Source organism: Mobula hypostoma, chromosome 2, assembly GCF_963921235.1.
Source record: "Mobula hypostoma chromosome 2, sMobHyp1.1, whole genome shotgun sequence".
In the NCBI taxonomy this organism is placed as follows: Eukaryota; Metazoa; Chordata; class Chondrichthyes; order Myliobatiformes; family Myliobatidae; genus Mobula; species Mobula hypostoma.
This window is the reverse complement of record NC_086098.1, coordinates 204,262,112-204,288,788: the sequence shown is the minus strand read 5'-3', so window position 1 is coordinate 204,288,788 and position 26,677 is coordinate 204,262,112. Positions and strand designations below refer to the sequence as shown.

Below are 26,677 nucleotides of genomic sequence, written 5' to 3'. Positions count from 1 at the left end.
AAAAGAACATTTTTAACCTTGCAATCAATATAATCAGCTGACTCAATCAAGCATCAATCTTTAAACAAGAGCATGGATTCTTTACTTACCTGCCTCTCCCCTGCTCACAGCTACAATTTTCAGGTAGAAGTGGTTTATGAAAGGCAGCATTCTAATTAATTTCCATGTATCCTAGCAAATTAATTGCATTTCACATCTAATGGAAATGCAGATAAGCCAACAGTCTTTCTTGGGATAAATTTCACTGCACACTTTTGATGCAGAACTATTTGTGAAATGGTGCAGCTCTCATGGCAATTATCACCAAACAGCTAAATTTTTTTTTGCACAACATCCATATGCGTATTGCCAGATTTCAAAACAGTTAAAGGATAATTAAATACATACGTAAAGGAACTCAGTCATTATTTTAATATTTGTTTAAAATGTGGGCAAATGTCGAATTTAGTCTTCAAGACAACAGTAAAAAGAAATCTATTGCAATGAACTACAAATGCTAGTTCAATCATAGTAAGGGAATAATACGCAACATTAAAATTGATATTCTTTAGCTTAGTCTGTGCAATATCTTGCACAAGCTAGTAAATATATTTATCTAACTATACACTTATTCTCCTTGCAAAATACTCTGAATTTCTTTCAAAGCAAGGCATAAAGTTTTTATTATTTCAATGCTTTGATTTACCCAGTAAAAGTTTGTACAAAATGGAAAATGGCTTTTATGCCACAGACAAAATAGTACAGTACAGCAACCGCATTAAATTCAACTAACAGACACAAATATTTAACATTAGGCAAAGGAGGTTTTACGAAAATGTTTCTATGTTACACAGCTTTTATTTACAGAACTTTTAAAGTTTCCCTTCCGTACCCAAAGAAAATTTAACTGAATTACTTTTAATCACATACTGATTTAAGAGTTACATAATTCTGAAGCATTCACATTTTGTACATTAACATCTTAAACAATAATCAATTCCAGCTCACTTTCTAATCAGTTTCTCACATCCCAAACTCTTCGATCAGATATATCCAATAGAACTCCCTTTGTACTTTTCTAAATCAGAAAAGGACTGTTGATATTTGCCACCTTTTCCAAATGAATGGAGTTACTAGATTCCATTTTGAGATAGTTTAATAGATATAAATGCAACCTACTATCCGCTTTTCTGTGTTTTTATATGTCTTTACATTTTTCGGTCAAATGAAATCCATTCAAGTTGCAGTTTTTGTATTAAACTTTTCATTTATCACTTTTTTTCCATAAAGGGGGAAAACAAATAGATTAATTCTGAAAGAACATTCTGAATTTCCTCGTTTATGTACTACACATTGGAGTTAAATAACATTTTTCATGGTTCTCTTGACATTCCAAAAATCTTGAATTCTTCTGGAACCAATAATGTTGGTTCTCTCCACAAATCAATTAAACGCTTAAAAATCACACAAAGCTTTTTGACCAAGATATTTCATAAAGATTTTGTAAAATCCAATGAATTGTCAATGAATTATAAACTTAAATTTCATTTCAGGGTTGGTTGATGTAACTTAATATCATTTAATACACTGAAGCTCAAACTCGACCTATGTAAGCAATCTTCTACTCTCCTATATGGTAATCTCAACTAATGTAATGTGAAAGAATGATAAGGGCAAGCGAACATATTCCCACAAAAGAAGTGTAAAATTCTCATCTGCAAGCAGGTTAGTCATATAACTTCCTAGTAAAATCAGAAGCCGGTCAAATCCCACTGTTTTAACTGCAGTTGGTGAACAAATTAACAGCAAGAGAAGGATTGAAAATCTTTGAATTTATGAAGAAATAGTCATAAAGACATCTTTATTTACCATTCTGCTAAATTGAGCAGAAACCATTTTTCCTCTACTAAAGAATTTGGCTAAACAGTTTTACCTCAAAAACTAACTGATTCATTATTAAATGATTTGCTCTTTCTAATTACAGAATAGAATAATAACTTCTAAACTTTTCTGTTAAAGAAAATGTGGTGAACCTTAAAGGGTAAGACAAGGTACTGTTCAGAGATTCCAATCGCTCTCAAATTATGGTACAATGAAAATCCATCTATGTTATGAAGGAGTGGTTTCACGAAAAATTGGAAAATTTTCATATATCCTGAAAAAAAAAGTGTGAGGATTGGAAAACTACTGACACTATCCTTTCCATCTTGTCCCACTAGTTGAAGCTGCATTTTGATCCTATAATTTTATTAAGAAAGCTGCTGTGTAAAACAAAAGTGAATAATATCAAATTCTTAATGTGACATTAAAACACTTCTGCAAAGGAAATGTAAATTAATTTTGTGCTGTAAAAGCAATTCATCCAAATAACCACATTTGAATCATGAATAAAAAGGGTACAATACATTGGGACTGCCACTAAAATAGGAATCAAATAATAATTTCACACACAATATGTAAACATGTTTTTAAATAAACCAATTTGCTCATAGTTTTAATATATTTTTTGCATTTTACTGTTTTTATATGACAAAATCATAAATCTTTGCAGTCACATACAAGCCTTATTTTAAATATAATGAATGCACAACATTTGGCTGTAAACAAATTAAAACAGCCAGGTATTTACATATTCTCCTGATTAGCCATGTGATTATCCAAACAACACAACACAAAAAAAGTTGTTAGAAAACAGTGAGAGCACCTATTAAAAAGAAAAAAAACCTCCATAATAGTCATTTTTTAAAGCAACAACATAACAATAGTTTGAGTGTTATTAGATATTAAAGCACACAAAATACAATCCAAAGCTTTGTAAAATGCATTATAAACAACTCTACCAAGCATATCCCATAAATGTCTTTATTTCTGTAGTTAAGACAAAGTCTGAAAAAGAGTTGAGAAACTTGAATCTGATCCATGATTTTGCTGCTTTCATTTTTACCATTACACTTGGCGACGAAGATTTACCCACAGTATAACAGAAACCACTCTGTACTATTCTCAAAAGTTACATTCAGTAACAAGTCATTTTAACACAATATTCCAATAATATCATGAGGCAATTTTCAAGAACTATGGCTTCTGTTCATGTTCTTCACTTATTGATGTTACCTGTATAGTGGTATGTCCTTCTCCTGATGTGGTTTCAACAGTGCCTGAAGGTACAGCCATAAATGTGCTTCCAACAGGTGCCATTTGATTGGCATTATGAAGTGCAGCATTGAGACCAGGAACTGTAGTGAACAGCTGGATTGGACTAACTACCTTCAACACTGTGTTCCCATCTTGGATAGCAGCTGTGCTTAGCACAGCCAAATTAGAAGCATCTGGATGGATTTCAACTGCATTGGGTATTCCAGGACTTGACGCTAGAACACTGTACCCTCCAATTAATGGCGAAGCTGTGGCAGTAAATGTTGCTGTGTGTGGTGGATTCTTACCAACTCCTGAGACTGGAATAGTGGATAATGTTGTCATTTTTCCTATATTTGTCAGCTGAGACATTGGCACTCCAGAAGCCAATGTAATCTGACCTGATTGAGATGCTGTAACCATATGAGCTGCCACAGTTGCTGGTCCTGATGTTGCCCTTGTAAGACGAGGCCGTTTTGAAGGAGGAGCTGCTGCAACTGGAGTCAAAGTCATGAGGACATTATTTAGGTGCTGGGATTTGTGTTTTAATTCTTTGGCTCGTTTACGATGCTCATCACATTGTTGTTCCAAAGCTGAAACAAGAATAAAAAAAACTGTGTTCAGAAATACTTATCACATTTTTCATTTAACACAAAAAATAAGCTAATCTAGTAGAGTTCAATGATTAGAATTACATTGAATATACAGCCAAAAGCAAGCTGTTCAGCCCAAATGGCTCATGGCATTGTTCATTAAGACTCCTCCTCCTCCTCCTCCTCTATTCCATTTAATCCTTTCAGCCTATCCTTTTATCATTTTTCCCCTATACGTTCCATACAGGTGTTTATGCTGTTCAGTGCAACTTCTCCAAGGGCTAAGGTACTCCATAATCAACCGCTCACAGGGTATATTCTGTAACTTCTTACTGAATTTGTGGAGTTTATTAGCTGTGTTCAGGAAGGTTTCTTGACTCAATATGTAGATATGCCTACAAGAGGAGAGGCTGTACTTGATCTGGTATTGGGAAATGAACCTGGTCAGGTGTCAGATCTCTCAGTGGGAAAGCATTTTGGAGATAGTGATCACAAATCTATCTCCTTTACCATAGCATTGGAGAGGGATAGGAACGGACAAGTTAGGGAAACGTTTAATCAGAGTAAGGGGAAATATGAGGCTATCGGGCAGGAAGTTGGAGGCATTAATTGGGAACAGATGTTCTCAGGGAAATGTACGGAAGAAATGTGGCAAATGTTCAGGGGATACTGGAGTGGGGTTCTGCATCGGTACATTCCAATGAGACAGGGAAAGGATGGTAGGGTACAGGAACCGTGGTGTACAAAGGCTGTTGTAAATCTAGTCAAGAAGAAAAGAAGAGCTTACGAAAGGTTCAAAAAACTAGGTAATGATAAAGAGCTACAAGATTATAAGGCTAGCAGGAAGGAGCTTAAGAATGAAATTAGGAGAACCAGAAGGGACCATGAGAAGGCCTTGGCGGACAGGATTAAAGAAAACCCCAAGGCATTCTACAAGTATGTGAAGAGCAAGAGGATAAGACATGAGAGAATAGGACCAATCAATTGTGACAGTGGAAAAGTGTGTATGCAACTGGAGGAGATAGCAGAGGTACTTAATGAATACTTTGCTTCAGTATTCACTATGGAAAAGGATCTTGGCGATTGCAGCGGACTGAAAAGCTTGTGCATGCAGATATTAAGGAAGAGGATGTGCTGCAGCTTTTGGAAAGCATCAAGTTAGATACGTCACTGGGACTGGATGGGATGTGCCCCTGCCTACTGTGGGAAGCGAGGGAGGAGATTGCTGAGCCTCTGGCGATGATCTTTCTGTAATCAATGAGGACAGATGTTCCACAGGATTGGAGGGTTGCAGATGTTGTTCCCTTATTCAAGAAAGGGAGTGGAGATAGCCCAAGAAATTATAGGCAAGTGAGTCTTACTTCAGTGGTTGGTAAGTTGATGGAGAAATCCTGAGAGGCAGGATTTATGAACACTTGGAGAGGCATAATATGATTAGGAATAGATAGCATGGCTTTGAGAAAGGCAGGTCATGCCTTACGAGCCTGATTGAATTTTTTGAGGATGTGACTAAACACATCGATGAAGGTAGAGCAGTAGATGTACTGTATATGGATTTCAGCAAGAATTTGACAAGGTACCCCATGCAAGGCTTATTGAGAAAGTAAGGCATGGGATCCAAGGGGAAATTGCTTTCTGGATCCAGAACTGGCTTGCCCACAGAAGGCAAAGAGTGGTTGCAGACGGTTCATATTCTGCATGGAGGCCGGTGGCCAGTGGTATGTCTCAGGGATCTGTTCTGGGACCCCTACTCTTCTTGATTTTTATAAATGACCTGGATGAAGAAGTGGAGGGATGGGTTAGTACATTTGCTGACACTATGCTTGGGAGTGTTGTGGATAGTGTGGAGGGCTGTCAGAGGTTACAGCGAGACATTGATAGAATGCAAAACTGGGCTGAGAAGTGGTAGGTGGAGTTCAACCCAGATAAGTGTGAGGTAGTTCATTTTGGTAGGTCAAATATGATGGCAGAATACAGCATTAATGGTAAGACTCTTGGCACTGTGGAGGATCAGAGGGATCTTGGGGTCCAAGTCCATAGGACACTCAAAGCTGCTAAGCAGGTTGACTCTGTGGTTAAGAAGGCATACGGTGCATTGGCCTTCTTCAACCATGGGACTGAGTTTAAGAGCTGAGAGGTAATGTTGCAGCTATATAGGACCCTGGTCAGATCCCACTTGGAGTACTGTGCTCAATTCTGGTCGCCTCACTACAGGAGGGACATGGAAACCACAGAAAGGGTGCAGAGGAGATTTACATGGATGTTGCCTGGATTAGGGAGCATGCCTTATGAGAAGAGTTTGTGTGAACTGGGTCTTTTCTCCTTGGAGCGACGGAGGATGAGAGGTGACCTGATAGAGGTGTACAAGATAATGAGAGGCATTGATCTTGTGGATAGTCAGATGCTTTTTCCCACGGCTGAAATGGCTAGCACGAGAGGGCATAGTTTTAAGGTGCTTGGAAGTAGGTACAGAGGAGATGTCAGGGGTAAACTTTTTTACGCAGAGAATAGTGAGTGTGTGGAATGGGCTGCTGGCGGCAGTGGTGGAGGCGGAAACGATAGGGTCTTTTAAGAGACTCCTGGATTGGTTCATGGAGCTTAGTAAAATAGAGGGCAATGGGTAAGCCTAGGTAGTTCTAAGGTAAGGACATGTTTGGCACAGCTTTGTGGCCCGAAGGGCCTGTATTGTGCTGTAGATTTTCTATCTTTCTATGTTTCTATGAATTAATTAGTCACCAGCTCCCATATATGGACCTCAATACCAGCTTCCACAAAATGTGGAGAACATCCTGACTAGATGATTTAAAGTCATTTCATAAAATTAAGCATCTCTGCCACATCCCTCATCAATGTTCTCTTTTCTAACAGCTAGTTGGAAAAAAGGTAATAGAAAAACAGAAAGTAATATTGCACCAAATGAGTCAATTAGGTACACATAGTTCAAATTACATGCTATAAAGGGTTAGCAGTCAGAATTCAGGACCAACATGTTTCCTTGAGGGAAAAAAACAAAGATGGCAAGGTGTAGGAATCTCAGATGGTGCAAGATGTTGCAAATTTAGTCAAAAAGGGAAAAAAGGCATAATGAAGGTTTAGGCAACTGAAATTTGAAATGGACGTTGAGGAATATAAAGAAAACAAGACAGAACAGGGTATCGAGAAGGGTAAAAGCAGTTATGAAATATGCTTGGCTGGTCAGATTAAAGAGAATCCCAAAGCAGTTTATATTTCCATTAAAGAGGGTAATTTGGACCACTCGAGAACAAAGGAGGAATTTTATGAATGCAGCCAGAGGAAGTGGGCGAGGTGCTGAACCAATATTTCAAATCAGTATTCATCAAGGAGAAGAAATTGGAAGACAAGCAACACACACAAAATGCTGGTGAACACAGCAGGCCAGGCAGCATCTACAGGAAGAAGTACAGTCCATGTTTCGGGCCAAGACCCTTCGTCAGGACTGACTGAAAGAAGGGAACATGGGAGACAGTGGGATAACAGAAGGGATAAGAGATGGGTATGCTGTTACTATAGGACATGTTGACATCAAAAAGGAAGAAGTTGTTGGGTTCTAATGGGTTGGGGTCATGATAATGTATAAGGTCCCACAGCCTAATGCAAACTGTCACAAATTATTGGGATGAGGTTGCTGGGGACCATGACAAAGATCTTTGAATCCTCTTTAGCCACTAATTGACCAGAGATTGACTCATTTAGCCAGGCAATGTCATAAGGGAATGGAGCATAGACAACATTGTTCCTCTGTTTAAGAAAGGCAAAAGGGAAATCATAGGCCAGAGAACAATACATCCAAGGTAGGAAAATTATTGAAGATTCTGACGAATAGGATCTACCATCATCGAGGGAAGTATAGACTTACTTATTAGGGATAATCAGCATGGTTCAGTGTGGGGTAGGTCAGGTCTTATAAAGTTGATTGTGGCTCCTTGAGGAGATTTAAAAAAATAATTAATGGGAGTAGGGCAATGGATATTGTATATATTGACTTTAGAAAAGCTTTCAACAAGATCCTTCTTAGAAGGCTGATTCAGAAGATTAATGTACAGAGAATCCATGGAGATTTGATAGATTAGATTTGCATTTGTCTTGTCATAGAAGACAGAAGATAGTGGTGGAGGAGTATTATTCTGACTGGAAGTCTGTGACCAGAGGTGTTCCACAAGGATCAGTGCTGGGACCTCTGTTGTTTGTGGTAGGTTTGATGCAGTATCCTTGCTGTTCCTAGTAGTGCACCCTTCTGGACCAAGATCTCAGGTGTTATTTCCGGAATTGGAGCCACTATCCCAATCCAGGTGTCACAGTTCCAAGTGCTCCCATCACCACTGGGATTACAAACACAAAATAATCTGCAGATGCTGTGATCAAAGCAACACTTACAGTACACTGGAGGAACTCAGCGGGTTGGGCAGCATCAGTGGAAACGATGAGTCGACGTTCCGGGCCAGATGCTTGTGGGTTCAGTTGAAAGACCAGTAATTTGAAAGACAAAGGGGTGGGGGAGGGGAAGCATCAGACGCAGCCACCCACTTCAACTCTGTTTCCCATTCCCATTCAGATATGTCCATACATGGCCTGCTCTACTGCCATGATGGAGCTAAACTCAGGTTGGAGGAGCAACACCTCATATACCGTCTAGGTAGTCTCCAGCCCCTTAGTATGAACATAGAATTCTCCAACTTCTGGTAATTCCCTCCCCTTCCCTTCCTCTATCCCTATTTCACTCTGCCCCCTCCCCCAGCTGCCTATCACATCCCTCATGGTTCCACCTCCTTCTTCTACTACCCATTGTTTTCCTGCCTATGACGTCGATGCTTCCCCTCCCTCACCCCTTTGTCTTTCAAATTACTGGTCTTTCAACTGAACCTACAAGCATTCTTCAAATCCTTCCACCTCCTTCATTCTTCAGTCCTGACGAAGGGTTCCGGCCCGAAACGTCGACTCATCGTTTCCACTGATGCTGCCCGACCTGCTGAGTTCATCCAGCGTACTGTAAGTGTTACCACCGGGATTATTCTGGCTTTAACCTTCCACATCCTTTCTATCTGCTCTTTCAAGCCCAGGTATTTCTCCAGCCTCTCATATTCTTTTTTCCTGATGTTACTGTCATTTAGGATTGCCACATCTATTACTATTACTTTCTTCTGTTCCTTGTCTAGTATTATTATGGGTGGCCAGTACCTGCTTATCAGTCGGTATTTGGAAGTTCTATAGGGTCTTAGCTTTGTCATTCTCCACAAACTTCTCAGGTGTTTCCCATTTGGACTTGGGAGTGTCCAATCCATACTCAGCCCAGATGTACCTGTACACAATTCTTGCAATGTGGTTCTGCCATTCAGTGTATGCTGTCCCTGCCTGCATCTTGCATGTGCTGGATGGTTTCAGCAGATTCCTTGCAGAATCTGCATCTTGAGTCTTGTCTGCTGTGATAGACCTTGCTTCTATTGCTCTTGTGCTCAGTGCCTGTTCTTGTGCAGCCAAGAGCAGTGCCTCTGTGCTGTCCCTCAGCCATACCATTGGTACGACTTTACTATGTCAGCCACCTCTGATATCTGGCGATAGTTCATCCCGTGCAGTGGCATGTCCTGCATCTGGTCTTCTGGCTCTGCTTCACCCATTTCCATATCCCCCGCCTGCTGTCTGAGGTATTCTCCTAGCAGGTTGTCCTTAAGGGCCATCTTCCTGACATACTCATGGAAGTACCCCTCGTGCTAACGCTACATCTGCCCACAAAAACCTCCAAATGAGAGTGACAAGAGTCAAGCCGGCTCAGGCACTGCCCGAACTAACAAGGTCCACACCAATAGTTGGAGTACCGGGACCATCGGCAAGAAATTGTACACACACATACACACACACACAAAATATATATGATTTGGTCAAACGTGCAAGGTGGGCTGTAAGTTTGCAAGTGACACAATAATCAGTGGAGATGTAGACAATGAGGAAGGTTGTCAAAGGAATCAACAGGATATAGAGCAGTTAGAAATCTGACAGAGAAATGGGAGATGGAGTTTAATCCAGGTAAGTGTTAGGGTTGCACTTTGGAAGGTCAAATACAAGAGGAAAGTAAACTATAAGCAGCAGGACTTTTAAGAGCATTGACATACAGAGAGATTTTGGAGTGATAGTCCAGAACTCCCTGAAAGTGGCATTGCATAGTTAGAATAACAAAAAAGGCACGGAGCATATATGTCTTCATCAGTCAGGATGCTGAGTATAAAAGTCAAGAAGTCATCTGTATCTGCATAAAAATGTGTTGATTAGGCTACGTTTGGAGTACTGTGTGTAGTTCTGGTTACTAAATTACAAGGAAGAATGTAGAGGCTTTGAGGAGGGTACAGATAAGACTCACCAGGATGTTATCTAAATTAGAGAGTATAAGTTACCTGAAGCCTTTTGACAAACTTGTATCACTTTCTCTAGAGTGTTGGAGATTGAAGGAAAACCTAATAACATAAAATTATAAGAGGCAGATATTGAATAAATAGACTCTTTTTCTCAGGGTGGAAATGCTAAATATGAAAGGGCATATCTTTAAGGTAAGACGAGGGAAATCTAAAAAAAATTTACAAGGCAACTTTTTTTAAACCCAGAGTTGCCAGTACCTGAAAAGTACTACCAGGGGAAGTGGTAGAAGGAGAAGTGGTGGGGCAACCAAGAGGCATTTAGAAAGGCACACGAACAGGCAGGGAATGGTGCAATATATGTGCAGTTCAAATGTGCATCATGGTCAGTACATTCGTTGGAGCCAAAATGCTATTTCCCATGCTATAGTGTTCTGTGTTCTATGGTTATAAACATAAGGCATTTGTGTATCAATTCAAAATTAGCCTGGAATTGTGTTCATTAGTGAATCGGCACTGTTTATGACTGACGTCTGAACAAAACTAATTTATGTGTACCTCAGTCTGGGAACCTGCTAGGCCAAAGTGTCTGGCTCCTCAATGGTGGTCAGCTTTCTATCATTGGATATGAGGAAGTAGCAGCAGAACAAAGCCTATCACAAAACAGCTATAAAAAAACAGAAAGCTAAGCGGTATTCAAGCTTTATTATTTATTTATTGAAATACAGCATGGAACAGGCCCTTCCGGCCCTTCAAGTCGAGCCACCCAGCAACCCCCGATGTAACCCTAGCCCAATCACGTGACAATTTGCAATGACCAATTAACCTACTAACTGGTGCGTCTTTGGACTATGAAGGAAATTGGAGCACCCAGGAAAACCTATGCATTCCACGGGGAGAACATACAGATTCCTTACAAATGACATCGGAATTGAACTCCAAACTCCAACGCCAGCGCCCTGAGCTGTAATAGCATTGTGCTAACCGCTGTGTTACCATGGCTCCTTGACATAATGTGGTTTTATAGGTACGATTATGGAAGAAATCTAAGGCACGGCACGCAGATAAGAAAACCAATCTATTATGAAGCAACTTCAACAAGGAAAAAGATGAAGGAGATGAGGTCAAGAATATTAATTACTACTAGATATAGCTCCACAGTAGTATTAAAGGAAAGATGAGAAATTTACTGGTTAGATGAAAAAAATAAGTAATCTGCTGAACAACTAAAATGAACAGGAGTTTCAGTGCCTACTGAAGGCTATAGAGGACATGGAGATGCAATAAAATGTGAAGACTGCAAGAGAAACTCAGTATTTAAACAAAACCTACGTTTCATCACTGAAGCCTTCTTCCTCAGAATATGATAATGTTTTAATGCTATTTTAGGTATTTGCAAATACTCATCAAAAACACAGATATACTATGAGAGTTGATGTAACCATTTTGGATCCGTAATAAGGATTCTTTCTATTTGCTCACATTCCTGGTTTAACCATTCTTCTTTGGCTTTTTGACATAAGCTTTTAACTTTTTTATCCAAGGACTTATATTCTATAGGATTTGCCTTCTTCCATCTCCTTTCTTCCAACAGATGTTTGATTTTATCTGTCATCCATTTATTCTTTGTGCTTTTTTTCTTTTTTAGGAATCACTGACTTTGCTGATTCTACCAAGGCATCCAAAAAGTTTACATCAATCAGTCAAGAATATCACTGGTAGAAAGCTCCTCTGTTCTTCAGGTGGATGTTTGAAAGCAAAGGGCGGTACCATTATCAAGGAAAAAGATGAGATTATGAACAGATGGACTGAGTATATTCAGGAATTGTTTGAAGACGATTGAGGTGAAAAACCAGAAATTAAAAACACAAAATACTCTGCAGATGCTGGGGTCAAAGCAACACTCACAACACGCTGGAGGAACTCAGCAGGTTGGGCAGCATCTGTGGAAACGGTCAGTCAACGTTACGGGCCGGAACCCTTCGTCAGGACTGAAGAGGGAAGGGGCAGAGGCCCTATAAAGAAGGTGGGGGGAGGGTGGGAAGGAGAAGGCTGGGAGGTGCCAGGTGAAAAACCAGTAAGGGGAAAGATAACTGGGTGGGGGAGGGGAAGCAGGGAGGGGATAGGCAGGAAAGGTGAAGAAGGAATAGGGGAAAGCACAATGGATAGTAGAAGGAGGCGGAACGATGGGGGAGGTGATAGGCAGCTGGGGGAAGGGGGCAGAGTGAAATAGCGATGGGGGAAGGGAGGGGGCGGGAATTACCGAAGTTGGAGAATTCAATGTTCATGCCCAGGGGCTGGAGACTACCCAGACAGTATATGAGGTGTTGCTCCTCCAACCTGAGTTTAGCCTCATCATGGCAGCAGAGGAAGCCATGTATGGGCATATCCGAATGGGAATGTGAAGCGGAGTTGAAGTGGGTGGCAACCGGGAGATACTGTCTGTTGTGGCGGACAGAGCGGAGGTGCTCGAAAAACATTGAAGGTCCATTTTAAAACATTAAAATCTGAAGTTCGTAATGCAATAAATAAGATGAAGGAAGGAAAGGCAGCAGGTCTTGATGAATTAGTAATAGAACAAATTATCGCCCTTGAAAATTATGAAATTGAAAAACTTACTGATTTAATCAATGACATTTATCAGACTGGAATAATACCAGAAGAGATGAAAAAAATCAGTATTTATCACTCTTCCTAAGAAACCTGGAGTAATAGAATGTGAATTACATAGGACCATAAGTTTAATGAGTCATATCACCAAGATACTTCCAAGGATTTTGATGACAAGAGCTAAAAGTAAGATTCAAGTTGAAATAGGTAAAGAACAATGTGGTTTTGTGAAAGACAAAGGTACAAGAAATGAAATATTGATGTTAAGGATGCTATCAGAATGAGCTATTCGTGCAAAGATTTGTTTGTTTGTTTTAACGACTACATAAAAGCATTTGATAAAGTGAAGCACAGTAAGTTATTTGAAATATTACAGAAAACTCAAGAACTAGATTCAAAAGACCTCCACCTAATCAGAAATCTGTACTGGGAACAAACTGCCGCTGTAAGAATAGATGGAGAAGTGAGTCAGTTTACAAAAATCAAGAGAGGCATTAGACAAGGGTGTGTTTTCTCCCCTGATTTATTTAATGTGTACAGTGAAACAATATTACAAAAAATAAGAGACATCTTGGGAATCAAAGGTGGTGGAGAAAACATCAATAAATTCAGATATGCAGATGACACTGTGTTTATTGCAAGTACAGAGGAAGAACTACAAAACTTAATTGATACAGTTGTTGAAGAAAGTGCAAAAATGGGTCTATCTATCAATTGCAAAAAGACAGAATGTATGGTGATATCCAAAAAGAAGGAGAATCCTATCTGCAGGCTGAGAATAAACAGGGAAGACATAAAACAAGTACAGAACTTTTGCTACTTAGGAAGCTGGGTGACATCAGTTGGCAGGTGTGACATGGACATCAAAAGAAGAATAGGGATGGCAAAAGACACCTTTACAAGAATGAAGAGTACACTGACCAGTACTAAACTAGGCATGACAACCCGCCTCAGAGTACTGAAATGTTACATTTATCCAGTTGTTATATGGCTCAGATTGTTGGACAATATTTAGTAGCATGAGGAAACAAATTGTAGCAGTAGAGGTGTAGTTTTTGAGGAGGATGCAAAGAATATAATGGACGAAACGAATATCTAACGGGGATGCCATGAACAGAGCAAACACAAAAGGAGAAATAATGTACGAGATCATGAAAAGGCAACGTAACTTCATTGGACATGTGATTAGGAAAGAGGAGTTAGAATGCACGGTAATTATGGGAAAGATTGAAGGGAAGAAAGTAAGAGGAAGTCAAAGACAAATGATGATGGAGACAGCAGCCAGAGAACTGGAAATGAATACCAATGAATTGATCCACTTGACCCGAAACAGGAGTGTGTGGGCCATGGCAGCCAAAGCTCAAAGTGGGCATGGCACCTGATGATGATGGTGATGATACTATGACAGTAGCACTTAAAATGTATGAACAATTGGGATGGTCCTGCACCCCTGTTCTACACACTGTATCAGAAATAATGGAGCTTGACGTGCACCCGTTGAGCTGAAGCTAAGACATACTGTGCAGATGTTAGGCTTTTACTGAATGTCATACTGTCCAGTTAGAAAACCAGTTATTGGTAGGGTGACCTTTCACAATGATCTGTTACAAAGCTGCAGTCTGGCAGGCAAGGTCATGAGTATTACTGATAAATGAGAAAAGGAGCATAAATATTCTTCTATTTGTAGTAGTTTCTTGTTCGTTTAAAAAAAAATGTGGAATAGTCCATAAATTTTAAAGACAAGGCAGACCTAATATTAAACTAGATGTGATAAAATAGCTTATTCACTTTTAATATTTAATTTTACCTGTCTGAATATCACAAATTTGTTAAAATTATTAGAATGCCTCAAAATTTTCAGAGCCATCAAAACTCTCTTCAAAGTATTGCAAACTGCTCCAATTTGTATTAGGACATGTGCGACCCAGTTGCCATTTGGACTTTGTCATTGGATTCGAAAACACTGATGATTAAAAATAATTCTTCATTATCTGGCCGAGAAAATCTTGGGTGTGCATAGACCATGAGCAGAAATTCTGCCAATGCAGCCCCATGTATATGTGGCTACTGCTGAAATAATAAACAAACGCTAGTTCTGAGGAACAAAGATCACCCAAGGGAAATGTTGGCAAGTTTTTACAGACTTTTACCGGACATTCTGCAGGAAACTACCAGTATTTATCCATGCAACTGCCAGCAAGCATATCGAAATGTGCAAATCCAAAACTTCAAATAGACGCCATAGGAACATATACCTGCTGGATTTTGTAGAGAAGAAGTCCAAGGTAAACTGCATTGTTTTAATAAGTAGTGTTTATAGTAATGTTCTTAATTATTTAATGGAAATTTTCAGAATTGAAGGTTTTTGGTTTCTGAATTCTTCTGAATATCAGAGATGTTCAAAGGAACTGTAAGAAGGATAGACAAGACAGACATTGATGCTCAAGGCACAGCCTTCCCTTCTGACAAAGGTTTCCTCAGCTGCAGCCCACCCAAATGATCAGATATAACAAAGCAGGCCCTGGAGTAATTTCAATGGGGCCAGTAGGCCTTCCCTCAGTAGGTTCTTCTTTACAGACACTGTAGGTACATTACAATTGTTTATTTCTGTGGCAAATGTGGCCAGCAAACTAGAATCAACAAAATCCAGATCATAAAATAACTGCAATCCCTGAAAGTGTCAAGGTGAAATATGTTGGGGTAGGATTACTGCAAAGAAAGAAGATGCTTTCTATAGACATGTATCCTATACACATATGCTTTTCTATTGAGAGAATAATATTCTAATACAGTACTAAGAGGATAATGACATGAATGGCAGAGTGGAAAGTAGACATTACTGAAAGAGGAGTAACAATAAAAGCACCTCCAAATTTGAAGTGATTGACACGAGACAAGATACTTTGCTTCGATGTAGTTTTGACTTATGAGTACTGTGTCACAGGGACATACACAATTGGAATTAAACTGACCTGCTAAATCTCGCGTGTACTGTTCTCGGGAACGATCCATTTGACTTTTATGACTTGCCAAAACTTTTTTAACAAGGTCCAACAGACCGAAACTTTGTACAATATTATTAAGAATGATTGCATCTGAAAAATAAACAGTTAATGTTAGCAAATATAGTCCATAAAATAAACACTCAAAACAATAAAAACATTTCCTAATAAAAATGGCAACTTCTAAACATCTCAGTTGGTTTGGCATAAATTCGAGTTGGAAATAGATGAAATAATTAATTCTTTTAAGAAACCAGTTATTTTTTCAGTCTAAACTTAATGAACTATTTGTAAAATAGAAAATAACAGTGAGAGTAGACAAACTAGCAAGAATCCTACAAATTTACACTCCATTTGTTATCTCAATAAATTTCTTTGTTTTTCTTAACTAAAACCTAAACTGTTCCTGCTGGCAGATTTGTTATTTTGCCTTCCAGCCTGATACAATTCCTCTCCGGAACCAATACTATCCTTAACTTTTGTTAACCATCTTTGTACAATTTTACACCAGATTGAAAGATATTACAGTTGCAATTCCCGTTATTTGTTTCTTCTATACTACCCATTAGCTATTCCGCTCTCAAGCCTTCAAATGAAGTTCTTCAATCTGTATGGGTAACTCACTCTATAGATTGAGATTTATGATCCAGATTCAAGTACATGGTCCCCCAGGTAACAGAAGATGTGGCTGATGGAAATCCAATTCGAAGCAAATTTTACCATAATTTTTTAAAATAACTTTCCATTGTAGTAGTAAAAATAATAATACTAAGTTTTGTGGTATTCCTTAACAACTGGATCCACCAAATATTTCATTGATAAATTGAAAGAATTATAGAAAGAGTAAGCAGAGCAAAATTACATTAGAAAACAGGCAATTCTAACTTAGGAAAAAGATAGCTAATAGATAGCTCATAGGAATGTAATCCTTCCGTAACCCATCTCACTTTCCACTTTAATAAAAAATTCTAATATGTTATCCTTATTCTTCTTTAATTGACCCCACACAAGATGATAATTACCAAGCCTTTCTTGTTGTGCAAGAAATGCTTATCCCAGTTTTACATTGTCAATTAAAACAGAATAATTTAGCATTTTCTTTTTTTTAAATCAACTTCATACTAATATTAACATATATGATTAGCTGATACACAATATTCATTGGGTATGCACGAGTTCCTATGGAGTTAAGTTTGTTTGGGGGCTGGAGAAACAAACAAATTTCGAAATTTCACACTGATGAATCTAGGAAAATCTTGGGTGCAGCTTAATGCCACAGAATGACCATACTTGACTGAATTATGCAATGAGATTTGTAAGTCACAGCTAACAACTATTACTTGGAAAACTTTATTACCGAAGGGAAAGTTCATTGCAAGACTCAGCTACAGATTTGCCCCTGTGACATTACAGACCAATATAGGTATAACGCTATGCTTAAATCCTGGGCAGCCCTTTATCATAGATAAGTTAAAGCAAATTTTCTGAGACTACAAAAGGCATAAATCTATGGAAATGAAATAACTTGATATGTTCACAATATTTTCAAAACATTTTACTTTTAGTTATATTATAAATTTATCTACAAGCCTCATAATTAGCATATCTTTTTTATTGTTAATTACCCTGCTAATGAGCTCTTGAATACTTGCCTGCTACGCTGACCTGTTCTTAAACCTGCTCCGCAAATCCTCCCTCAAGAAATCCAGTTAATTGCAACCAATTCAACTACAGATTAGTAATTGGTCATAAATAACAGGTTCTCAAGAGATTAGGAAGGTAAAACGCAGGCTGGCCATCATAGCAAGAGGATTTTAGTGCAGATCTTACTGCAGTTATGCAGGTCATTGGGTGAGACCCTACCTGGCATAGCTTCCTTACTTGACAAAAAGGGCAGACTGTACTTGCCTGGGGAATGAGTCAGATGATTGTGGAGCAAGTATTTATTAAACTGGTTCCAGCAGTGGCGTATTTGCCAAATAGGATAGACTGGCTACACTAGCCCGAAACTCCCTAGTTTAGGAGAATGGAGGGAAATCTCACTGAAACTTACAAAACTCGTACGCGCCTCAAAAAAAAACTGGATATGGGAGGGATGATTCTCCTAGTTAAGGGGTCTAGAATGAGAGGGTCAGTCCGGGCTTTTACATGAAATTACACACAGGGTTTTCAGAGCAGAAGAGAGAAGAAATCTTTTCAATAAGATGGTGATGAATCTTTGGAATTTTCCATCACAGAGTGCTTAGGGAGAATAAAAATAGTTCTGGGTAGTACAGGAATCAAAGGAGGTGTGGAAGTAAGAAAATGGTGTTGAGGTAGAAAATCAGCTGTGATCTTGATGAATAACAGAGCCAGTTCAAAGGACCAAATGGCCTCCTTCTGTTCCTCTTTATTACATTTTTAGTTTAGACTGAATTCCCAATATCTAAGACACTTTCTCAATGCAAAGGATGAAGATTAAACATTGAAAGTCTACTGGTTTTATTATTAAATGCTTTAAGAATTTTAAGATAATGTTTTTCATCTTCAGCTCTGTCTCTGACCCTTTGCTCCACATTTTTGCTTATTTCTTTGTATTGCAACCCATCCCAAAGAAAACCCCTCACCTCTCCTTGTACGATTCCCAGAAGTTGTCTTCCCTTCTGATTCAGGCCTTATTAGTTTGTCAGCTCATTTAAGGTCCCTCCTGTTTAATGTTTGCTTGCTAGGTACAGATTTTCCATGTATTTTCAGCATTATGCCTTTAAAGATGTTTTCTACTGAAATGTTGCAGAACAAAAGTCTTAAATTAATTTGTTTGATTAGTTACCTGACTTCTGTAAAGTTAGCCCTTCTAAAATTACAGTTATCCCTTTCTCTTTAATCTTCCTGAGATTCATATTAAACTAGCATTCATTGGTGCCATGACTTCAATATCCTGTATGATGTTGAGTTAATTAACATTATAATGTCAGGATTTTATTGTTTGATGAGTCATAAAGTACCATGTTAATCAAACTGAATTCCAAGCAACTTGAGCATTCCCAATCTAAACTTGACAGAAAATGCATCATTATTTAATTTCTCTATTTTCATACATACTCCCTACATTTTCTTTTCATACACTACAATCATCCCTTCTTAAGTTGAATGCAGTATGTTCCTTTTGCACTAAACAATGTCAGATCATAATAGTTCACTGGGTAATTTATGTATTCTGCATTATAAATTGCTAAACCTCAGAGACATCCCTGACAAATATCCCAGTTTCCCACACCCCAAAATGATTATGTTTCTGTCTTCTCAAATCACTTGGTATGAAGTAGATCCTTAAGCTGTGTCTACTTCAGATCTTTTTATGCCAGAACAACTCACAGCATTCCTAACTTGAATTAGAAATAAGAAAGAAAATGCTAACAACACTCACAAGTCAGATAAGAAATGTGGATGTTTCAGGTAGAAAACCCTTTGTTAGTCCTGTTGAGTGTGTCAGCCTTTTCTGTTTTTATTCAAGTTTAGAAAGGCTGCCTGCCTGCTAGTGAAATTGAAAGTGTGGAGAAAGAAAGTCAAGACAAAGATGTTTTTATATCCTTCTAATTGTGCTGGTAGGTTTGGATATTAACTGGATGTGGTTCTTGGTGGATATTCAGTTGAAGAAGATTACCCCAGAACAACAGATAGCCAAGAAAACCAAGAAAGCTCTTTCACACAACACCAAGTCTTCCCGTAGACACATCTCTCAGGCAGAAAAAAAGATAAATTTGCCTTGAAAGGTCATGTTGTGGATCATCCATAATTTAAATTGTTCTTTAATAATTTAAATGAGCTGCCATTTCATTCAGTATTTTAAACATTTTATTTTATAAATTTTGAACTAAAACTTACCTCCAACTTGAAGAGGAGGCTGATGCATTCTTTGTTGAAGGCTTTTCAAAGAACCTTGCATTTCTTGCTGAAACTCCTGTATAACTTCTTCTAGCAAACCTGCTTCTTTTAAGCCACGCCAAAATGAGAATGTGTCATCTTTGATATGACAGAAAATGTTTTTAAAATTACATACAAAATTAAATTTAGGAAACCTTAATTCAGAAGCAAATACAGAATAAGCTGAATTTTTATGTTAATCATTCACATTGATTCTGTCCTTTGCTTATCATTGCTCCTCCTTGTATATAATTTTCTTCAATGCTTAAAAATGATTTTTTTGCTCAACCTAAAATTTAAGTAGCTTGGCAATTTAAGCAGGTGTATTGTTCATAATGAGACAAAATATGTCATTGAAATGACATCAGGGATTATGCTGATAGTGATGGTAGAGATATAATTGGATGACTAGCAGCAAAGAGGGGTTGGAGGAGTAGGGTAATGGATGGTGGAATTTTAGTACAGGATAGTCCCAAATATGTAGTAATTAGTGAATTTGCAGACCTACTTCCTCAGCCTCATGATCTGAAGACCAATGAACACTGCATGAAGTCTAAATTTGTGATAAAATATTCTACCTTCTTACAACATTCTAATTAACTGTGTAATAAAGTTGCAGGACAAATACATTATAAAAGCCTAATGCAACATCCTTACAGTGCCTTGAAAAGTATTCAGCACTACAACCATTTTTACATTTTACTGTCTCATTTTCTAAATTTTAAATATATTGAAGTAGGATTTTTGAGCTAATCTGCAAAACATTATGCATAATGTCAAATCAAAAGAAAAAAAATCCAAATTTTTGTCAACAATTTACTAAAAATTATAAACCAAAATTGTGAGGCTGAAAATGTATTCATCCCCTTTGTAATTACAATATTACCTTTTCTCAGGTGCAATACCTCACCAACTCACTCCATTTGTTGATGTAGAAAGTTGGAAATTACCTGTTTTCAGTGAATTCATAAAAATAAATACCCCCCTCTCTCCGTAAGGTCAAACAGTATGGTAAATTTTCAACAGACCAGACCAAAACTGATAATAGAAAAGCACAAGTCTAGGGAAGGGTACAAGACCATCTCAAAGACATTCAATAAACCTTGGAGCTCAGTGCAGTCCATCGTGAAAAAGTGGAAAAAATATGAAACCACAGCCACACTGCCTAGGTCAGGCCACCCCTCTAAAGTTATTCGCTGGAGAAGAACGGCACTTGTGAGAGAGGCTACTGTGACGGTAACAGTCATTCTGAGTGAACTGCAGAAGTCAGGTGACTGCAACTGGAGATACAGTTCATGGCTCCACAATCTCTAACACCTTGCACAAAAGGAGTATTAATGGAAAAGTAGCAAGGAGAAGCCCTGGCTAAAAAAAAAAAATGTTCTTGACGGTAAAGACTTTGCAAAGCATCACTCAGAAGATACTGTAAAGATGTGGAAGAAGGTCTTGTGGTTAAATGAAACTAAAGTGGAATTTTTTTGCCTTAATACTAAGTGGTACATGTGATGTAAACCTAATATTTTACCTGTGCATCAGCCAGGTAACACCATCCCTACTATAAAGGCGTGACTGCAGCGCGCGCGGCCTCTCTGGTGATGACTATCTGTTGTCTGTCAAGTAGGGGACTGTGCACAATTCTGATTCAATGGAGACAGATGTGAGAGCACGGAGGAACATCTGGAAAACTTCTGACATGCCCGCTTCGCTGCTGCTGCTATTGTGTGGTAACCAGAATCTCCGGAGCTGAAGGCCCCGAAATCCTCGGCTTTGTGTGTTTCAGCGGCTGGGGAGAGGTCGAAGGCGCTCAGCAGAGGATGGCGCTCAGGAGGCTGTACCGGAGAGGCTGGTCGGAAGCTCGAAGTTTTCGGACGGATGGACTCAGTGTCGACTGTGGTCGGCTGCTTCCAAGGCATCAGCAAGTTGACAGAGCCTGCAGGTTTATGGCAGGGAGTTTCTCCCTTTTACCATAGCTTTTACCATAGAAACTACAGCACAGAAACAGGCCTTTTGGCCCTTCTTGGCTGTGCCGAACCATTTTCTGCCTAGTCCCACTGACCTGCACACGGACCATATCCCTCCATACACCTCCCATCCATGTATCTGTCCAATTTATTTTTAAATGTTAAAAAAGAACCTGCATTTACCACCTCATCAGGCAGCTCATTCCATACTCCCACCACTCTCTGTGTGAAGAAGCCCCCACTGATGTTCCCTTTAAACTTTTCCCCCCTCACCCTTAAACCATGTCCTCTAGTTTTTTTCTCCCCTTGCCTCAGTGGAAAAAGCCTGCTTGCATTCACTCTATTTATACCCATCATAATTTTATATACCTCTATCAAATCTCCCCTCATTCTTCTACGCTCCAGGGAATAAAGTCCTAACCTATTCAACCTTTCTCTGTAACTGAGTTTCTCAAGTCCTGGCAACATCCTTGTAAACCTTCTCTGCACTCTTTCAACCTTATTTATATCCTTCCTGTAACTTGGTGACCAAAACTGCACACAATACTCCAGATTCCGCCTCATCAATGCCTTATACAACCTCATCATAACCTTCCAGCTCTTATACTCAATACTTTGATTAATAAAGGCCAATGTACCAAAAGCTCTCTTTACGACCCTATCTACCTGTGACGCCACTTTTAGGGAATTTTGTATCTGTATTCCCAGATCCCTCTGTTCCACTGCACTCCTCAGTGCCTTACCATTAACCCTGTATGTTCTACCTTGGTTTGTCCTTCCAATGTGCAATACCTCACACTTGTCTGTATTAAACTCCATCTGTCATTTTTCAGCCCATTTTTCCAGCTGGTCCAAGTCCCTCTGCAGGCTCTGAAAACCTTCCTCACTGTCTACTACACCTCCAATCTTTGTTTCATCAGCAAATTTGCTGATCCAATTTACCACATTATCATCCAGATCATTGATATAGATGACAAATAACAATGGACCCAGCACTGATCCCTGTGGCACACCACTAGTCACAGGCCTCCACTCAGAGAAGCAATTCTCTACCACCACTCTCTGGCTTCTTCCATCGAGCCAATGTCTAATCCAATTTACCACCTCTCCATGTATACCTAGCGACTGAATTTTCCTAACTAACCTCCCATGCGGGACCTTGTCAAAGGCCTTATTGAAGTCCATGTAGACAATATCCACTGCCTTCCCTTCATCCACTTTACTGGTAACCTCCTCGAAAAACTCCAATAGATTGGTCAAACATGACCTACCACGCACAAAGCCATGTTGACTCTCCCTAATAAGTCCCTGTCTATCCAAATGCTTGTAGATTCTGTCTCTTAGTACTCCCTCCAATAACTTACCTACTACCGACATTAAACTTACCGGCCTATAATTTCCCGGATTACTTTTCGATCCTTTTTTAAACAACGGAACAACATGAGCCACTCTCCAATCCTCTGGCACCTCACCTGTAGACAGCGACTTTTTAAATATTTCTGTCAGGGACCCTGCAATTTCAACACTAGTCTCCTTCAAGGTCCAAGGGAACACCCTGTCAGGTCCCGGGGATTTATCCACTTTAATTTTCCTCAAGACAGCAAGGACCTCCTCCTTTTTGATCTGTAGAGTTTCCATGATCTCACTACTTGTTTCCCTTAATTCCATAGACTTCATGCCAGTTTCCTTAGTAAATACAGATGCAAAAAACCTATTTAAGATCTCCCCCATTTCCTTTGGTTCCGCACATAGCCAACCACTCTGATCTTCAAGAGGACCAATTTTATCCCTTACAATCTTTTTGCTCTTAATATACCTGTAAAAGCTCTTTGGATTATCCTTCACTTTGACTGCCAAGGCAACCTCATGTCTTCTTTTAGCCATCCTGATTTCTTTCTTAAGTATTTTCTTGCACTTCTTATACTCCTCAAGCACCTTATTTATTCCCTGCTTCCTATGTATGTCATACAACTCCCTCTTCTTCTTTATCAGAGTTGCAATATCCCTTGAGAACCAAGGTTCCTTATTCCTATTCACTTTGCCTTTAATCCTGACAGGAACATACAAATTCTGCACTCTCAAAATTTCTCCTTTGAAGGCTTCCCACCTACCGATCACATCCTTGCCAGAGAACAACCTACCCCAATCCACACTTTTTAGATCCTTTCTCATTTCTTCAAATTTGGCCTTCCTCCAGTTCAGAACCTCAACCCTAAGACCAGATCTATCCTTGTCCGTGATCAAGTTGAAACTAATGGTGTTATGATCACTGGAACCAAAGTGCTCCCCTACACAGACCTAACTCGTTTCCTAACAGGAGATCCAATATTGCATCCCCTCTAGTTGGTCCCTCTATATATTGATTTAGAAAACTTTCCTGAACACATTTTACAAACTCTAAACCATCTAGACCCCTAACAGTATGGGAGTCCCAATCAATATATGGAAAATTAAAATCCCCTACCACCACAACTTTATGTTTCCTGCAGTTGCCTGCTATCTCTCTGCAGATTTGCCACCTGCTATCGGGGACTTGGGAGTTAATCGACTCAAGACTTTAAGACTTTTTTTTTTACCGTGCTCATGGTCTGTTCTTCATCAAATTATGGTATTGCTTTGCACGGCTGTAACTATATGTTATAATTATGTAGTTCTGTCAGTGTTAGTCTTTGGTTTGTCCTGTTTTCTGTGATATCACTCCGGAGAAACATTGTATCATTTCTTAATGCACGTATGCATTTCTAAATGACAATAAAAAGAGGACTGAGTGTTCTCATAATCTAAAAACGTGTGGTGGAGATAGCATCATGCTATGGGGATACTTTTCAGCAGCAGGGACTGGAAATCTGGTCAGAATTGATGGGAAGATGAATGCTGCTAAATACAGAGAGAGCCTGGATAAAAACCTGTGAGCCTCTGTCAGAAAGCTTAAACTGGGGAGGAATTTCATCTTTCAGCAGGACAAAGCACATAGCCAGAGCAACCATGGAGTGGCTTCAAATGAAGGAAATTGATGTTGTTGAGTGGCCCAGTCAGAGTCCTGACCTTAACCCAATCGAAAATCTCTGGCAAATCATCAAGGTTGCTGTACACTGTCGCTTCTCAACTAATCTGGCATAGCTTGAGCAAATTTACAAGGAGGAATGGGCAAATCATGCAAAGCTAATAGAGACTTATCCAAAAGCACTACTGGCTGTAATAGCTACAACAGGTGGTTTAACTAAGTACGGAGCAAAGGAGGATGAATAATTCTGAATTTTTATTTTTTCATGCTTTACAATTTAACATTTTTTTAGGGTTCCCCTCTGAAAAATGGAGCATGTGATCCACAAATAAAAGTTCAGTTAAATTGATCAAAATCCCTGGTTGTAATGCTCATTTATGTGAACAAAGGGTTGGGGGCCGAATACTTTTGCAAGGCATAGTGTAGCTAACTTGCTTCAACACACGTTTGTAAATGTTTGAACCAGACAAACAGACTTTGCAGAGATTATTCTTTGGGTTAAGTTTTCCAGCCTGTGACCTAGCATAAATGCTCATAATTGAGACCAGCAATTTTCATGCACATGTTATGAAGAAGTATTAAAGCTTAGTACCTCCAATAGCAGAAATCCATTCACAACTGTCTTCACAACTCTCAATTCCAGATGTTGCAAGTGAGCCATTAACTGAAAAAGTCAGCAATCGGATATGAATTAGGTAATGAAGGATTGTTCTGTAAAATAAATAATGTATTAGTTACCAAGTCATTCAAGTGGATTTCCCTGTACCTCAGTGAAATATATATCTGTTTCAGTTGTTCTTAACATCCTTACCTCAAGAGTTCCACCTCTCAATGTGGAAGGTTTTAATATATTTGCAAATAAGGCAATGCCATCTTCATTTGTTTATAAATTACTGTTTAGATAACATATATTTGTTTTTGGTATCATATATTAAACTGTTTATACATTAATTATGAGTAACAGCTTTGGCATTTATTGTTTCGAATCAGATATGAGAGGAGAAAAGAGATAAAGGAGGCTTTCTCAAGCAATTACTTAGCCTTTTAACCATAATTTACAACTACTTTTAATAAAATATTTTGTAATTTGTCCTTTCATATTGCTTGTATTCACATTGGAAATATTGTAGTCATACTATATATTGAGGGCATAAGTCAGGAATTGAGAAGTATTCCCTTCAGCTTATTGCAGTGAAACATCAACGAAAAAGTGAAGGTCAATTCATACTGTTATATCTTGAAGTCAATAATAGGAATTCCAGAAGTGAATGAGCTGTGCAACTTCTAATTCTCTGCAACAGGTAATCTGCCTAACATTTTAGCCATGCACAGAAAGTGGGCACAGGAAAGTCTTTTTAATCACCTCTTCCCCAGCATGTTCACAAATTTAAATCTCCACAAACAGCTGGGAGAGGTATAGTATGTGCAATGCTTTACCTCAATCTGACTTCTTTCAAACTTCTTGAAGCAGGAAACCATAGCTCTGACATTCACGGTGAGGAGCCTAGCAGAAGGCAAACTGCAAAGTATGGGAAGAGAGATCATCGCTTTTTGAGTCTGTTTTTCATATTAGCCAGATAGACAGATTTGTCTTCTATGGGCGGTGGGAGGAGGCTAGCAGTAATTAGGGCTTATGGAAGCAAATTTCTGTCAGTAAAGATCATGGGGAGAAGGTGGGCCATATTGTCAATGTCAATGTTAGGAGAAATGGCAGGGCTTAAGTGGTGATAAGGTCAGATCAACAACTGAACAGACAGATCACAGAGAATGGGTTTGCAGATTGTCGGAGACGTGATCACTGCAAGTTTGTCTAAGAACCCAGGAAGATTGCAGTTGTGTTTTGTAATTTTTTTGTAACAATCCAATCCCCACGCCTATTCCATAATCCTTTTCCTTAGAGGAGGAGGAAGGTTAATATCATTTTCTATCCATACTGATTAACAAGTACCATCCTTTTATTCAGACACTGCAAAACTTCAGCAGAAGCAATGCCTTACTTCCACTCTTGGTATCTCGTCCAATTAGATCCAGGATCCAGTCTGGAGAAGTTCCACCATGTATCAAGTGCAAATGTAGGACAGCAAATGCAGCAATCTTGAACAGTGGGCCTCATCCAGTAAGGTCCCTC

The 26,677-nt window shown here is 38.9% G+C and overlaps 1 protein-coding gene across 4 annotated transcripts in view; it reads right to left on the bottom strand.

Moving 5' to 3' along the window:
* Positions 1 to 443: 443 nt before the first annotated feature.
* Positions 444 to 26,677, bottom strand: part of gmeb2 (glucocorticoid modulatory element binding protein 2) — a 74,864-nt gene continuing 48,630 nt past the window's right edge. For 2 of the 4 annotated variants that reach the window (XM_063041436.1, XM_063041437.1), the window contains 5 exons: positions 25,142 to 25,213; positions 19,546 to 19,683; positions 15,652 to 15,774; positions 10,112 to 10,171; positions 444 to 3,707 (listed from right to left, as the gene is read on the bottom strand). In XM_063041436.1, coding sequence (XP_062897506.1) covers positions 3,055 to 3,707; positions 10,112 to 10,171; positions 15,652 to 15,774; positions 19,546 to 19,683; positions 25,142 to 25,213 — 1,046 coding nt within the window. In that variant the 3' untranslated portion in view covers positions 444 to 3,054. The remainder of the gene's footprint in view (positions 3,708 to 10,111; positions 10,172 to 15,651; positions 15,775 to 19,545; positions 19,684 to 25,141; positions 25,214 to 26,677) is intronic. The other 2 variants (XM_063041438.1, XM_063041439.1) reach the window with 1 other exon arrangement.